Consider the following 15,273-nt stretch of genomic DNA (forward strand, 5'->3'; position numbering starts at 1 on the left):
AAGGCAAGAATTTTGGGGCAGTGGATGGACCCAAAGCTACTTGTATCAACCAATGTGATGGAGGCCAAATGCAATTCATTTGAGAACTAAAAGTCCTGTGATTAAAGATTTAACAAACCATTAACTAGATTACACAAAAGTGTGTTTAGACCAATGCATATATCTATGGGTTTGCACTTGATGTGTATATATATACATTTTTCGTGAAATCCATGACTTATTACCATTAGTTGTCAGACTGGGTTATCAAATATCTCCTGAGCTATAAATGATATTTGCTGAGAAAGTAATTAATGTTGATTCAAAGAATTTAACTTTTAATGTATGTCAATTTAGACTTGATATGCAAATTGCTACATAAATTATAACAGAGTATATATGGATGGAAAAAGGATCACATGAGGAATGTAAATAAATTCAAAAAATTAAATATTCAAAATACTTTTAATGAAGGAAAGAAAAATTATGCAAATGCCCAGAGAGAAAAGCACAAATCTTATAGTAATAATGTGGGAGAAAAATTAGTTGACACAGAATAATATTCATATCTCAGAAGTGTTTTTTTCTGGAGCAATCTTTAACCAATTCAGAGCTGAGAAGAGAAACACCAACCCAACAAAAAATAATGCATGTATCCACTTTATGAATTAATTGATGCAAGAGTGGCTATCTAGAAGATTGCAAATGAAGTAAAAATTAATGGTTAATGTTAACATTTTGACACAATGTTATGGTTTGCAGGTCAAAGTCTGAATTTTTGTGGGGATTTTAATAGATGCACAGAGGCTATCTTTCCAACAAAAGAAAAAATATTGGGTATTACTATCAAATGTGATGCTTATTATTTTCTTTGATCGGGGATTCATTTTTGATTATGGATAGATCCATTAATGATTAAAATGAAGTGGCTAGCACTACAAGGGTTGTCACTTTAATTAGGTTACCTTGGCACTTTTTGGGAGATACAGGTTAATGTGCAGTGATAGATCTTCAGTTGGTTATTACTTATTTGTGTACCTTCTTATTAATACATGTTTATGAGTAATTGATTTTTAATATATCTATGTGTATTATGATCATTTTACAGAGTGTGTCCACATATGCCTCTTTAAGCCACTATTTTGAGCAAATGCCTTTGAGCATATCTGGCATTTATGTTTCCTCTCACCAGTGTGCGTCAATGCATGCCTCTTTAAAGCACTATTAAGAGCAAATGCCCTTGAGCACAAATCACATTTGTACGGCCGCTCATCAGTGTGTGTCATCATGTGCGACTTCAGATTAATGCTTTGTATAAATGTATTTGAGCATATCTTACACTTGAATGGCCTTTCACCAGTGTGAATCAACATATGCCTCCTCAGAGCACTGTTTAGAGCAAATTGTTTAGAGCATACATCACATTCGTGTGGCTTCTCACCTGTATGTGTCAATGTGTGCCTCTCTAGATCATTCTTCCGAGCAAAACTTTTCGGACACAACACACATTTGAAAAGCCCTTCTCCAGTATGTGTTGACATGTGGATTTTCAGTTTACTCATATGTTGGAACTTTCGGGAGCAGTATTGACATTGATGCTTCTTCTTTAGAGGGTGCACTAATTTGATATGTCTTCCAAGGTCATTTTTATGATCAAACACCTCCAAACAGATATCACAACTGAACTGCATCATCTGCCTAAGATGCATATGTGACATGTGATCTTTGAGAAGGTCCCTTTCTGCAAATTCCTGGTAACAAATTTGACAAACGTGCAGGAGAGTGCCTCCAGCATATTTTTCTGCATTAAATTCTTTTTCGCCATTATCTGAAAGATCGATAAATATGAAAAAGAAGATAATCAATGAACAGTTATCTCCTGCAATGAACAAATATGTCCAATGCTAATTTGAATAAACAGATTTATGAACATTAATAACTACATGTTTCAACATGTTCATGTACAATCATTAATGTATGCATTTGTTTATAATCATATGCATACATTACTTTCTACATAAACACTCATCTGTTGATCTATGAATCCTACCAACTTTAATTATGTTAAAATCCCAGAAACAAAAGCATCTGTCATCACCTTATGCTGATTTCATTGGTTTAATTTGTTTTATACAGGAATTCTGTCAGATACATTGTTCTCAAAACAAACAGATGTGCTGAAAAGTTTTTAACTTTCCAATATTACTTACTAAGAATAATAAGACTAATAATGGTCAGGAATGATGGCATGCAGTAAGTAATTACAATAAAATCATTCTTTGAAATATAATAAAAATTGTACATGTCTAAAATGGTGGGTTGTGATAGTCCAGGAGGTAGAGCATTGGACTACTGGCTGATGGGTCCAGGTTTCAATTCCCGGGTAAGGCACTCTGGGCACCTACAGCCTCACCAAACCTACATGATTTTTTGGGTACCAGATCTTCCTGGGAAACCATAACCAGCACAGGAAAAGGAATTGGCACCTCTACCCTGATTTGGGAATTTCACATGCCATTGGGCTTAGTACTGAGTGAACTCTACCATCACCTACCAAACTGACCTTTGGGTTGATTACGGCATTAATGGTTTTTTATTCTAAAATTCATTATCATGCCTTAGTCTGTCTTTGGGTTTTGCTAAAATTTTCTTTCACCTCTTCTAGATGTTGACATTTGCACAAAAGGATTGTCACATGCATATCAAAAGATGTAGGTTTCATATAACAGGGCAAATTGTTAATCATGACGATAAATAATTACTGAGTCTAGCACATACACCTGAACACACTATATTTTACTTAAAGAGCAACTAATAAACAGCTATCAAAATTTCTTGCATCAATATGCCAAGATTTGTTAATATTTATAGGTAATTATTAAATAAATATCAAACCATTCCTTAGCCGGTCTTTGAATAGTGCAAGATCGTATATTTGCATATTTTAGATGTTGACAATTTTACTCAAAAGTAGTTTTATTTGAATATAAAACAGATGTGGGTTTCATATTAAACAGAAAATTATTCATAATACTGATGAAAGGTACTTGGCAAAGCACTGTGTAAGGCAACAATTAATTTTAAGAGCTGCAGATCCAGAGCCATCAAGGTCAAATAATTGGTACTAATCATCGAAATATGACTTAAATCATTTCTTTGGAAATCATTTATAAAATATAAAAAAAACCATAAACACAGTAATCAACCCGAAGGTTGGTTTAGTAGGTGATGGTAGAGATCATCCAGTACTAAACTATATAGCATATGAAAATTCAGACATTAAGGTAGGGAGGCCAGTTCTTTTTCCTATGCTGGTTATGGTTTTCCAGGAGGATCTGGTACCCAAAAAATCACTTAAGCTTGGGTGGAGCTGCAGGTGCCCAGAGTGCCTTGCCCGGGAATCGAACCCGGGACCTTCTGGTCAGTACAGTCTAACGCTCTACCTACTGGAACTCTGCAACCTTCTTTATATTACATAAAAAGATAAAATAATAAACCTGATATTCCTATTGCATAAAATAATATCTAGGAATTGTTTTTTAATACTTTAAAAATTATTTTATCTCATTGATAATTAAAATTTTTATTAGCAATCAAATTAATTATATTAGGTTAGCACAAATTTCACCCTATAAGTGACTATGCCCATTGTTGATTTCACCCATAATATACATCCCATGAGCACCTAATTTTTTACTAAAAAAATAAGTAGGTAATAAAAGTTACTCATAGCTCTTCCAATATCTACTCAATTAATATAAAAATCAAAATTCTAATGTTATTTTACAAGATAACGCACTAATGTTTACATTTTCACTGATATTTTTCAGCTAAAATTAATGAATATAATTAAAACTTGTTATTTTGTATTTATAAATGAAATCATTAACAAAGGAAATTAGCCAATGAAGTGGTTCCATGTTGCATTACATTACTTTTAAACAAGTATTGATTTCGGAGGTCAACTTTTCAAAAAAAAAATTATTTTTGACAGGGACTTCATGAAAGAATGAAAAGAACATTTTCTAAGCTTTCACAAAATAATTAGCTTGAGGGAAAATAAATATTTCATGTTAAGAATGATTTTCCTTTGTCAGGGAAAAGATTAAAATATCAGAGAAATTTCATGCTGCGAATTTCAATCAAATATTGCTCATTATTTCTACCCCTGCAAAATCAGATCCTTGAAGAAAAAACTATCAGTAATTCACAAAAAAGCTAAAAATGTCTCATATTTTACAAAAAATTAGTTTTTGAATTGAATAGAGAAAATATATTGGCTTAAGAAAGTTTCTTACAGAACATAATCGGGAGAGATAATGAAAATAAATTTCATATGTATCTCCGTAGGAAAGACAAAAAGGAAAGCATAATAGCTTAAAAAAGAGGGTATAACACTAATTGCTGACATTAAGGAAAATGTAATGTGTTTAATAATTGGTAGGCAATGTAAAGGCAGTGTAAAGGTAATCGATGGTTTCAGGCTTAACTTTGTGGAAATCTATTCTAATAAATCAAAAGAGAGATGGTACTTTTTTCCACACTTTCCTTTATAAGTCGACCGGTTTCGTCACATGGGCAACATCATCAGGTACTTATATTCAGTGAGTTCCAAAATATATAGTTTTTTGAGGGGGGGGGGAGAGGAAGAGAGAGGGGGAAGGGAAAGAGGCGGTGGTAAAAGATAGGGGGGCGGTGTGAGAGGGAGCGTGGTACCGGGCGTGGGCGACTCAATTTTAAAATTGCATATTACAACAAATGTAACTTAAGGGCTGTGTTAAACAAAACCAAGGACAATATTGACATCAATGATAGAAGTGGTATTTATAAACTCCAATGTGGGACTGTGAAATTTGTTATGTTGGCCAGACTGGACGGTCATTCAGAGTAAGAGCAGAGGAACACAGAAGACATCTACGAAATGGTGATTTAAACAGATCCAATTTTGCCAAACACCTATGGGAAAGGGACCACAGGAGAGATTTTGTCCCAGAGATTCTTCACCTCGAGAAAAAGGGAAGAAGAATGGATTGTCTGGAGAAGTTGGAGATTAGGAAGCATCAAAAGGCAGGAAAAATTGCCAACGAGAATATATTTGTGAGCAATTCCCCCCTTTTGGATATTTCTCTGACCACAATACATGATGCCCCAACCCCCGCTGTGAAAGGCATACCTAACCAAGCTTCCACTTAGCCTACATCTACCCCACCCCTCCCTTTGAGTCACCCACGCCCAGTACCACGCTCTCTCTCACACCACACCCCCCCTTTTACCACTGCCTCTTTCCCTTCCCCCTCTCCCTCCTCTTCCCCCCTCCTCAAAACACTATATATTCTGGAACTCACTGAATCTATGAACCTGATGATGTCGCCTATGCGACGAAACCGGTTGACTTATAAAATGAAGTGTGGAAAAAAATACCATCTCTCTTTTGATTTATAAGGTAAAGTAATGTTAAAAAATTAAGGTAGTGTTAAAAAAATGGATTCTGTAGATACATCTTTAAGTCTACAGGGAGGCAAAAAAAATTGAATACAAACAGTATTAAAACAATTAGCACAGAAATTTACCAAAAAAATGAGGGAAAATTGATCAAAAAAGCAAGGTGGTATCTCAATTGACTTGCCAAAATTGGGTATTATTATAGTTTCAAATTTTATAAATCATTTATTCAATGTTATCTTAAACAAAATGCCCTGCAAAATGCTTGGAAATTGGCATATGTTATGCCAATTTTCAAAGTAACAGATTAGGCTTTAGCTGATATTTATAGACTGATAAGGTTGATGTCTGTTGTATACAAGCTATTAGAAAAGATAATCAATGATTATCTCTCGAATATGTGGAAAAATGAGAACTGATTGTAGAGTCACCAATATGGTTTTCAAAAAGGTCATTCTTGTGAAACTCAGATATTAGGGATCTGCCAAGAAATGTTTCACTCTATGGATGCGGGAATAGAAGTGGATGCTGTAATAGTCGACCTGTTAAAATCCTTTCACAAAGTTAACCATAGTTGCTCAATGCTTAGGATGGGTTAATTGCCACTACACACAGATGGAAGAGTAATCTCTTGGATGAAAAATTTCATGGAAGGTCGAATACACAGGATCAAATTAAGAGAATTATATTATGAAAAAACAAGGATAACATTGGGATTCTCACAAGGAAGCATATTTGGTTGTGTTTTAAATCCCTAAACATAATCTCTCAGGAAAATATTAATTCTCAGATAAGACTTTTTGCAGGCATCTTTATCATCTACAGAAAAGTTGAAATTAACAGTCACCGCACCATATTTCAAAGGGACATTAATAAGATGGCAATTGGGTGATAAATAAAAAGGTGGATAAAAATATTAGCAAATGCCTATCCATCACTTTTCAAAACAAGGTAAATGGAAAGTATAGGGACAATAATTCTGAAAAAATGTCATTCCTAGAGGTGATAGCTGCAAATACTTAATCTATTCAACTAAGGATTAAGTGTGATGGCAAAATGTGCTGTAATTTTTTACAAAAATCTTCCAAAACTTTTCCTTGGGTGATGAGAAACATTAATAGAAGTGTCAGAGCAACTAGAGAAAAGGCATATAAGATACTTGTTAGACCAATTTTAGACTATACATCTGTTGTATGGGACCATTATGAAGGAAAAATAAAAAAAAACTAGAAGAGATACCAAGAAAGGCTGCCTGATATGCACTGGGAAAGTATATGGGGATACAGAGCATGTTTAACCTGTTAAAAAAGCTGGGCTAGGAACCTCTATATGGTAGAAGAAAAATTAGTAGACTTTATGGAATGTTCTGCATTCTGAAGGGTGAGAAAGCTTGGGCAGATATTAGGAGAGAAGAGGGAATACAAAATTCTATAGGGAAAAATGACCACAAATTCAAGGTAAAATGCAAGGCACAAAGAAAGAATAAAAAAATTTCTTTTCTAAGTATATAAATTGTTGATTGGAATGCCTTACCTGCAAAACTACTTTAGCCTTTTCCTAACAGAGTATATACTTTTAAGAGAGGATATAAGGAATATATGTAATTTATGTGTGATACAAAAGTATATAGCAGCATTATGTAGCAGCTTAATTTTTTATTTCATTTATCTATTTTTCTTGCTGATTGATTGATCTAAATGACACGGAGATTTTCTTATTTTGTGAAAGAGATTTTCATTTTAAAATTTCCTTGAAGTGTACTTTTGTTTAATGACTGATTGTACCTATAATCTTTTGTGATTACTTAGGACTTGTGTGTCACCTGGCACTGTCTATCAGCACATTTGATTTTAATCATGATAATAAAATATACAACTTAATAGCCATTGACATGACATAACAAGAAATGGCAAATTTGACTAGGAAAATTACATTGTACATCAATAAATATAACATTATGCTAATCAATAGTTTTGGTTAGGGCATATTATTTTTGGTTTCCAGACAGTTTTATTTAGGAAATATTTGTAGTTTCATTTAGAACTAATATTGCAATCCTTCTTTGTCTGAGACACAAGTTTACTTTGTAGCAAATTAATTTTCTAACAAATTTTGTCATGACATCATTTATTCTATATGAATTGTTTTTTTAAGTAATCTACCGGTTAAGGTAGGTTTTTGGATGGACACAACTACCAAACAAATATTTTATTACTCCTAACAAAACACAAAATCCATCATCCTCTATATCAGGTCCCTCTTCATCTATGAGTAACTTCTTCTTCCCTTCATCCCGTCCAACATCCCTATCCTGTTCCTTCCCTTTCCTCTTTTGCCCAACATTCTACCCTCTATCATAGTCTTCAACATCCCACTGCCGGTCAACACCCCCTTCATCCACTTTTCCTGCCTCCATAGGATTGCTCCCAACAAACCCCTCTTTTCGCCCACCATACCAAGTACTTCCTCGTTTATTTTCTTCTCTGTCCATTTCACCTTCTCCATTCTTCTCCACACCCACATTTCAAAAGCCTCCAATCTACGTCTATCCTCCTGCTTCAATGACCACGTTTCCGCACCATACATAGCTACGCTCCATATCAAAGTTTTTACGAGTCTTTTCTTAATATCCATACTCAATGTTATTAACTCCCTCCTTGTGAAAGCCTCTTTGCCTAGCGCAATTCTTTTCCATACATTCCTACTACTTTTATCATGTTGGTCCAATACACTTCCGAGATACCTACATTGTTCTACCTGGTCTAGTTTTTGCCCTCCTATTTTAATGTTAAGCTTAGCCTTTTTCTTTCTAGAAAATCGCATCATTATAATAAATAACAACTGATTCACATAAATTGAAAAAAAACAAAAACTAGCCATCACCATCAAATTGTAGTGACAACGTCATTATTTCTCCACCAACAGATCCCCATTACCAAAAAAGTAAAACAGTGAAACTGCATCTATATCCTGAGCTCTCCTTACCTTGTGTCGGCAATACTTCCCCTCTCAGGCCTCCTTCATGTTGGCCAAAGTCAGCTACACACTGTTTGTTATCGTCTCCATCCTCATGAGAAGAAAACTCTAATTTTACATATTCAGAATAAGCCTGCAAAATAAAAGACCAACTTAACAGTCATAGAGTATATCCAAACAAAATTTTTTCAAATTCCTCACAAATTATACAAACTGTACATTTTAAAGATAGATTTAAAATATTAATTCAAATATTTGGCCTAAAAAACAATTTGATTTTTCATCAAACTTTTGATCTGCCCAAATTGAACTTTACAATGTCAACTAATGATGTCCATTTTAAACCATAAATTAACGGGGGGGTTTAACAATTCAAAGTATAAAAAATCCATGTACTTGAATTGATAAAAAAATGCATGGAAATCTTTATAAACTTCTAAAAACTGTTTTTTTTCAGAAGAATAAAAACTGCAAGTCCTTCAGGATCACTTGAGATGAAAAATAATGAAAACATAACAAGCAACAAAGTGTAAATATCTTGTTAAAATGGGGAAGAGAGAGGATTATCAGAAAAATTCTAAAGGCATAAAAGAACCAATGGATGCGGACAGCATATTAATGTCCAATGGAATGTTTAGCAGTATAATAAAGAAGTAAGAATATTACTCAATGAAGGAAATAATGGTAAGAATAAGAAAGTTAAAGATGGAATGAAAGGGGGAAATGAGTTTAGCAGAGATGATGATAGACATATATTTCAGGCTGTTCAGTTGAGATAGGAAAGTATTATAGAGGGAAATGTCACACCACTGTGGAAATCATTTTAAAAATCTCCCTTTGAAAAGAATAAGATATGAGATGAACAGAACGATTCTTAAGACTCAATACTTAAATATCCTTTGCCTTTAGCAGTTTTAGTAGTCAACGGTCATTATGGAATAATAATCTTGGTTATACATTTTGGACTACCACAGCCGCAATTTTAATGGCAGTACTGCTGATTGCATCATCGAGAAAATCTTCCCTCATCTCTCCATGAAACTAATGCCAAACATGTGCAAAATACTCTTTATTGTAGCAGATGCTCATCATTTCAAAATAAAATCATCAGGTCAAAATTGCTTTTTAGCATATTTTTGAAATATAGTTTTGACACTTAAATTATATGAGAACTGCTAATTTTTGCAAACATGGAACATCTGCAGCTGATAACAGTTTAATTAATATCATTTACTATTCATGAAAGGGATTACAAAATTTTTATATGGTCATCTAACAATTCAGAGTAGGTTAAGTTTAATGTACAGGCATGGAACGTTAACATCTTTCTTATTCTTATCCAGGAGAAAAAACGAAAAAAACTCCGAACACACAAAAATAATAATCAACAAGGATTAAAGAATTAAATCAGTGAATAATTTGACAAATTCCAAAGAAACTGTGGTAGATGCTGCAACAGTAACTTTTAATGGAGTCATCCGCTAATGTGCATTTTGATGCAACAATTTCAGAGGGTAAAAATCATTCGCCTTGACTGGGATTCGAAGCCAGATCCCTCAATATCCGGTCGAGTGCTTTAACCACTTAAGCTACCGAGGCATCCTCTTAAACTCTGAAATTTTGGGGCTTTTAAAGGAACAAGATGTTGTGACGAAATACCTTACATACAATGTCACAGGCATTCGTAGTCATGCATGATGCACCACAGTCCACGAGGTTAAAGCAAACTTTAAACACTTATGGTGTTTTTCCTTTGAAAAATTTTATAGCTTAAGTGGCTTAAGCACTCAACTGGATATTGAGGGATCTGGGTTCGAATCCCAGTCAAGGGAAATGATTTTTACACTCTGAAATTTTTGCAATCAGTGAATAATTTTTTTATTTTCTCACTTAAACCATCATCTCACCAAAATTTTTATTAGCCATCAAGTATACCTGAGTGCTGGCTGAAGAGGTGTCCTTTCTCTCAACTGTTGCTCTTTATACTGAAAGAATAGGTTGCATGGAACTATTCCATTCCTTCATATTGCCTGATTTATCATTTACCAAATCTACACCAGTCCTCTTTGATTCCTTGCTGTAAAGAACCCGGACTATATAATCCTCCTTATCAAACAAACAAAAGCAATTGACAAGGTGTTTGTTTATGATCATAGAGTTCACAATATGCTAAAATAATTACTTGACCAGGACAAAGATACCTGGTCTTTCAACTTGCCAGGCAGATGCTCTTATGACTTGAGCTATCAAGGAGACCTAATTTATACTGAGATCTGCAGGGGCCAAACAAAATTAAGTACCATAAATCTTTTTCAAGAAATAGCATCAGAGAGCTTATTTCCCCTCCAGGAGAAAAATAGACTAAATACAAGGGAACGGGATATTAGGTAAGCAATTGTACAAGTTCATTAAGGATAAGAAGAGTAAATTTTGTGGCTATATAGCTAGAAGAAAGAGACAAGCCAAATTGGCCAAATACACAAAAACACAAAATCCTACCATATGAAGAACAAATATTCATTTAGATTGAAATAAATATTAGGAAAAGGAAAGGAATACATGTTAGGGACATTAGGTGAGGAAGCTGGAATCAAGCAGATCACAGGCATTAAAATGTTTCCTTGACCAGGAATAGAACACCAGATCTTTAAACTTGTTAATGTTCTAACTACATGATTTATGGATTTAAAGGAATGAAATTTGCACTGAGGTCTGTGATGGCCTTATGAAACAATGTGGCCTAATTATAAGGCCAAGAGATGCCATGTCATAGGAATGTTTCACTTAGCAGAGTTGAAATAGATACCTGGAGTCACCGTATAGTTGGCAAATTACACTAATAATATGTGCACTTACCAAATTCCCTGCTTCTTCATTATCTGGCCAATGACTGCAACCTTCCTGCATTGATGGGACCATAGACAAATCATTATCCCTTACTGGAGAAGCTGAGTAATGACTGACAGCATCAACCTCCTCTTTGACATCAATTATGTCATCTTCAACAATCATAGCAGTCCTGTCAACAGAGTCACTGGCTACCGTGCAGTCATCATCAATCTCTTTCTTGATCTCACTGGGAAACTAATGCAAAGAATACATGCACCAATAGCTAAAAATACCCTTTCATCAAGTTTTCAAAATTTGAGCAGCAAGGAAATAAACCCTTCTGGTTAACCTGTTTTATATAATTCTAGCAAGGGAATCATGCAGGATTTTATTAAAAATATCACAATTGAGGATTAGAAAGTAAATGGCTTGTATCAAGTATTCAAAGAAGGGATTATATATCATTTTACAGGGTGAATTTTGAAAATAATGCAATTGAACTTTTTTTCCACTACACTCCTGCTGGTTGAAAAGATATGGAATTACTAGGCTGGTGAGGAAGATGCTAAGTTTGGCCGCCAAACTGGTCTCAATGCTATCCAAGATTAAGAAATGGCAGAATGATGGTTATTGTAAACCTCCATTCGCTGAACATATCAGAAACAAATTGGAACTGACAATTAAACATCCTTATGCAATTAAAAGTTATCTGCTATGCTGAAAAAATGTCTTTAGAAGACAAAGAAAATGATTTTTTAGGCTTACTGGGACTTTACTTTGATCTAGTCAGACGTTTTGAGGTACGAGGGTCATCCGGAAAGTAGTACCCGTTCGTGCCGCATGAAGTGCTGACGACGCGAGTAGCCGCTGGACGAGGTCAGATAGCTTCAGTGGCTTGTCTGCCTTCTCTGAGCCAAGTTGCGTGACGCTAGCATTGCCTGTGTTGTTTCTGTGATTGTTTACAATGTTTAAAAAAATTGAGAACGCCGCCAGTTGTGAAGTGAGGGCAGTGATTAAATTCCTCAATGCAAGAAACGTTCGCCCATGTGATATTCATCGCCAATTAAAGGAGGTGTATGGAGACAATGTAATGGACGAGTCGTCTGTTCGGCGGTGGTGTCGCAACTTCAACATGGGGAGGGGGAACACACACGACGATGAGCGTTCGGAGAGACCGTCTGTCATTACAGACCAACTGGTGAGCTCAGTTGACGAATTCGTGAGGAACGATCGGCGCGTCACAATTGATGACATCTGTGAGCATTTTCCCAATGTTTCTCGAACAATTGTTCATGAAATTGTTAAACACCATCTGCATTATGCAAAAATTTGTGCAAGATGGGTCCCTCGCGTATCTCAATGAGCTGGCGGCGAAGGACTATGCAGCAGGAATACAGAAACTTGTCACACGTTATGACAAATGCCTTAATTTGCTTGGAGATTATGTTGAGAAGTAGTTTAAAGTATCCTCTTTCAAATAAAATTTTTTATGTTTGTTAATATTTACTTTTGTGTCTTTATTTCACGAACGGGTACTACTTTCCGGATGACCCTCGTAGTTATAGGCGTTGATAAGGATAGCCAGGAAAAGGTTCATGACAAACCATGGTTTGAGCATCCATCAACCAGTAAAACTAAAAAAAATGTCTTTTTTGAGAGTAAAGGAGTGGTCCAAAAAGAATTTTTTTCTCAAAGGCAGAGTAATCACTGCCCTTTAAGTGCAAGTATTTAAAACACTGCAAAAAAGGTCTACGAGCTTGAGAAAAGACATGTCTGCTATCTAATAATTCCATCATAACAGCGTGCTGCAATAATGGGTTCCTCATTCAGATCATCCTTCAGGTCTAAATGCAACCAAGCAATCACAAGGAGGAAGAAATTTATAGGTGGAGGGCATAATGAGGATGTGTTCCTGTGGGGAAACATTTGCCAGAAATAGGGGATTGAAATGCGATAAAAGGCAAAGGAAGAGATGATGATTAGGTGGTGGACTATGGTTTTGGTACAAGGACTTAGAATGATAAGATAAAGATTTAATATAAGATAAGAGAAAGATAAGAAAGATAAGGCAAAGATTTAGAAACAGCATTATGCATTCGTACAATTCCCCCCAAATGGATGTAGAAAATGTTCACAATTTAGTATTAATGAATTGTGGCATCCAATGCAAATAGATAAGGTGGGACTGGTGTATTTGTAGATATAACAAATGGTCTAGGACTGGATTAATGAGGACGGACTGTAGAGAGCTGAAAGCTGCCAAAGGAGAAACAATCAGCAGAGGACAGCTGACTGGAGAGAGGCTCATAAGTAAGGGAAAGGAGTTAAGCACAAACGAAGAATATTTTGAATATATTTGAAAAGGTTTTATAAAACCCATAAACAAAAATATGTACTTTGAATGGAAAAACAAAAGTGAATCTGTTATTTATGGATGAGATGTTTAGAAAGATAGCTAAATCTGCACATAGATGAATGCAAAGAAAGTTATCTAATAAACTGGGTTAAATAACATTAGGATAAAAGGAACAATTGCGGAAAACGCAGGACGATGGCATGGAAAATATAAGGAGAATAAGTGAAATTGGTGCCCTCTGCAGGAAGGTAGACTGAATTACTAATGTCCAACGTTTTTGGCGTGGTAATTTTTTGGACTGAATAAATAACTGAAACGTGAAGACCCACTTAGGAAGCAAGAATTAAGATTCCACGGATATGTCATTCACTAAAAAAAACATTTTTTCCCATATGTTATCGTGAATTTTTTTCCGTTAATTTTGGGAAGTAAAAGAAACTGCAAATATAAAACTGAAAGAAAATCCACTCCTCATATATTATCCAAAAAATTTACTGCAGGAATTTCAATTAATCCATCGTTCTCTTCCGGAGGAATGAATATATTCGATAACCTTTGAAATATTGACGACTGACCACAATGTTTATTCTGACAGGAAAATGGCTTTTCTGCATAATGATCAAAGATGATGCATAGAATCGTCTACTGTCGACCAAATGTCTTCGTTACTAATAACGTTCAATAAAATAGATACAACTGACCTCCTCTCGTTTGGTTATACTGTCTATTGTAGCAGGGATGCGCCTCTTTTGAATGCGATCATTGAAATCAGACACACAGTCGGCACATCGACGCTTAAACAGCCGGAATTCCGTAAGCTTCTCCATGCAGTTAGAACACACCAACCAGGGATAATTTGCATCCTCAACAACCTAATAAAAAATTTCATAAGCAGATATTAAAACCGGAATGCACGAAACTCCTATCGCCCAAATATCACGTATAGTTTTACACAACAGCGCACGGAATATATAAACCAACTACTTACTCTTTAACCGAAGATTTCTTACCCAGATAATTTAAAAAACACGTAACACAAATAACCAAACTTACTTGAACATCAATTAAATCCTCTATAGTCTTTTCCAACATTATTTGTAATTGACTATTCTCGCCGAAAACATTGATCAACACACCACGATTGCTTAGACACAATCTGCAGACTTCTAATTGTGCTTCATCACACATTCTGAAGGTTTCAATCTACTCCGAATAATTTAATGGACAACCTTACATTAAAATAATGATGCCGTCTTTCACAATATACTCGATGTAGCATTAAAAGTTATTATAATAGCCCAACAATAGGTAAACAACTTTACAGCTGGTCGCTTGCATTTCGTTCTTCATCTGTCAGACTCAATTGAGAAGTTCTTTCGAATGGCGATGGTATCGATTGATGTGGGAAGAGGGGATCTTAAACCGGATCACATATATTTCGGGCTAATAAGATTTAATCTGGTAATTAGGCGAAGGAAAATAATAATTGCCTTTTCCTATACGTTGTTAGGGGATGAAATAGACAGGAATTGTTTCATATTTAGTCGAGAGGGACAAAAATAATTAGTTCATATATGTTCCGTTCAATCATTCGAAAGATCCGAGTCAAAAGATTCATAATGGTCCTTTTTGCGATGTCTAAATGAAAGTATAACCATGGATTTAGGCAAGTATTAGTTATTATGTGTTGC

The 15,273-nt window shown here is 35.0% G+C and overlaps 1 protein-coding gene across 1 annotated transcript; it reads right to left on the reverse strand.

Moving 5' to 3' along the window:
- Window positions 1-503: 503 nt before the first annotated feature.
- LOC139691223 (zinc finger and SCAN domain-containing protein 2-like) lies at window positions 504-14,844 on the reverse strand. Its single transcript, XM_071588969.1, has 5 exons — window positions 14,636-14,844; window positions 14,284-14,454; window positions 11,254-11,481; window positions 8,407-8,530; window positions 504-1,807 (listed from the first exon to the last, which is right to left on the reverse strand). Exons 1-5 carry the CDS (start codon window positions 14,768-14,770, stop codon window positions 1,077-1,079), a joined length of 1,389 nt encoding a protein of 462 aa, XP_071445070.1. The 5' UTR covers window positions 14,771-14,844; the 3' UTR covers window positions 504-1,076.
- Window positions 14,845-15,273: the final 429 nt, after the last annotated feature.

This window comes from Hetaerina americana, unplaced genomic scaffold (genome assembly GCF_022747635.1).
Source record: "Hetaerina americana unplaced genomic scaffold, ioHetAmer1.1.p SCAF_307, whole genome shotgun sequence".
Classification (NCBI taxonomy): Eukaryota; Metazoa; Arthropoda; class Insecta; order Odonata; family Calopterygidae; genus Hetaerina; species Hetaerina americana.